Source organism: Musa acuminata, chromosome BXJ2-7 (assembly GCF_036884655.1).
Source record: "Musa acuminata AAA Group cultivar baxijiao chromosome BXJ2-7, Cavendish_Baxijiao_AAA, whole genome shotgun sequence".
Taxonomy (NCBI): Eukaryota; Viridiplantae; Streptophyta; class Magnoliopsida; order Zingiberales; family Musaceae; genus Musa; species Musa acuminata.
In genome coordinates this window covers 15,957,371-15,958,953 of record NC_088344.1, presented here as the reverse complement: position 1 = coordinate 15,958,953, position 1,583 = coordinate 15,957,371, and the positions used below count along the sequence as shown (strand labels likewise).

The following is a 1,583-nucleotide window of genomic DNA, read 5'->3' as shown; positions in this document are numbered from 1 at the left end:
CTCTTTTCTATTCTATTTCCTTGGCCGTATCGTGCCAACGCTTTTACGTCCACAGTCCATTGTGTCATTTGGTTCTTAGCTCCTGTCGTGGCATCTAAGCGAAACTTCCTTCCACCATGCATGGCACGGACAAGAGATAGACTTCCACATATGATGTCATCAGCATACAACCGTAAGCTTCATCTTTGTCAAGTAGTCACTTCCATGCCAACTGCTCGAAGCTTCGTCTACCTCTCCTTGCACTCTATATATACTCCCTCCTCCTACCGGTGCAGCAATGGCCTTCTCTGGTGCAGCAATGGCATCGCTCGGCGGCCTCTCCTTCCTCCTCCTCCCCCTGCTCTTCGTCGTCTCCCATGCAGCCACCTTCGACATCGTCAACCAATGCTCCTTCACTGTCTGGGCCGCCGCCGTCCCCGGGGGTGGCCGCCAGCTCGACCCGAGCCAGACCTGGACCATCAACGTCAATCCCGGCACCACAGGCGGCCGCGTCTGGGCCCGCACCGACTGCTCCTTCGATGGAAGCGGCAGCGGTAGCTGCCAGACAGGCGACTGCGGCGGCCTCCTGGAGTGCCAAGCCTACGGCACGCCGCCCAATACGCTGGCCGAGTTCGCCCTCAACCAGTTCCAGAACATGGACTTCATCGACATCTCCCTCGTCGACGGCTTCAACGTGCCCATGGACTTCAGCCCCACCTCGGGGGACTGCCGGGGCGTACGGTGCTCCGCCGACATCAACGGGCAGTGCCCCGCGGAGCTGAGGGCGCCGGGCGGCTGCAACAACCCTTGCACCGTGTTCAAAACTGATGAGTACTGCTGCACCTCCGGCAGCTGCGGACCGACAAACTACTCCATGTTCTTCAAGAACAACTGCCCCGATGCTTACAGCTACCCCAAGGACGACGCAACCAGCACCTTCACCTGCCCCGGCGGGACTAATTACAGGGTTGTCTTCTGCCCTTAATTATCACGTGGGAGGAGAAGGAGGTGACGGCGGACGTACAAAGAATCTACTCGTAGATAAAAGAATAATAAGCCAATTACCCAGTAATAACAACGAATAAGAGGGTGTCTGTGTTGACATCCGAATTGATGAGTGCTTTGTTGCACAAGTGATATATCTCATATCCCTATGTTGTACGTCATTTGATGTTATGAAAGTTTCTATAGAAGTCGACAATAGGATCTCTTGTTGGCATCAAACTCGAGAAAAAAATACTATCACAACATTTTGATCTTGTCATATGGTCTTTTTGGATCTCTCTCGATGATTTGAATTTGTGTTAGATGGATTACCAGTTCTAGAATAATGTGGCCATCAAGTCAAATAAACATGCAATATATTATAGTACTTCAGGTCATCTGACTCAGGACTTCCAAGAGATCTTGAGGTCCTATTTTGACAAGATAGGCAGATAGAAAATATGAAGTCATGAATTTTTCATTTAAAGATCTGGATATGATTTTTTATCAACACCAATTAAGCTTTAACATACTCTCTCCAAATGTTCTGCTTGTTTTTGGGTGAAAGAAAATTCCTGTCATACGTAACAGGAAATTAATTAGATTGAAGCCGGATCTGA

At 49.8% G+C, this 1,583-nt stretch overlaps 1 protein-coding gene across 1 annotated transcript; it reads left to right on the top strand.

Annotated features, from left to right (window-relative positions):
- Window positions 1-262: 262 nt before the first annotated feature.
- Window positions 263-1,243, top strand: LOC135617313 (protein P21-like). Its single transcript, XM_065117388.1, has one exon. It carries the CDS (start codon window positions 278-280, stop codon window positions 962-964), a length of 687 nt encoding a protein of 228 aa, XP_064973460.1. The 5' UTR covers window positions 263-277; the 3' UTR covers window positions 965-1,243.
- Window positions 1,244-1,583: the final 340 nt, after the last annotated feature.

Bases quoted from the DNA above. Each gene is read 5' to 3' on its own strand.
- LOC135617313 (XM_065117388.1), top strand. From the start codon at position 278: ATGGCCTTCTCTGGTGCAGCAATGGCATCGCTCGGCGGCCTCTCCTTC.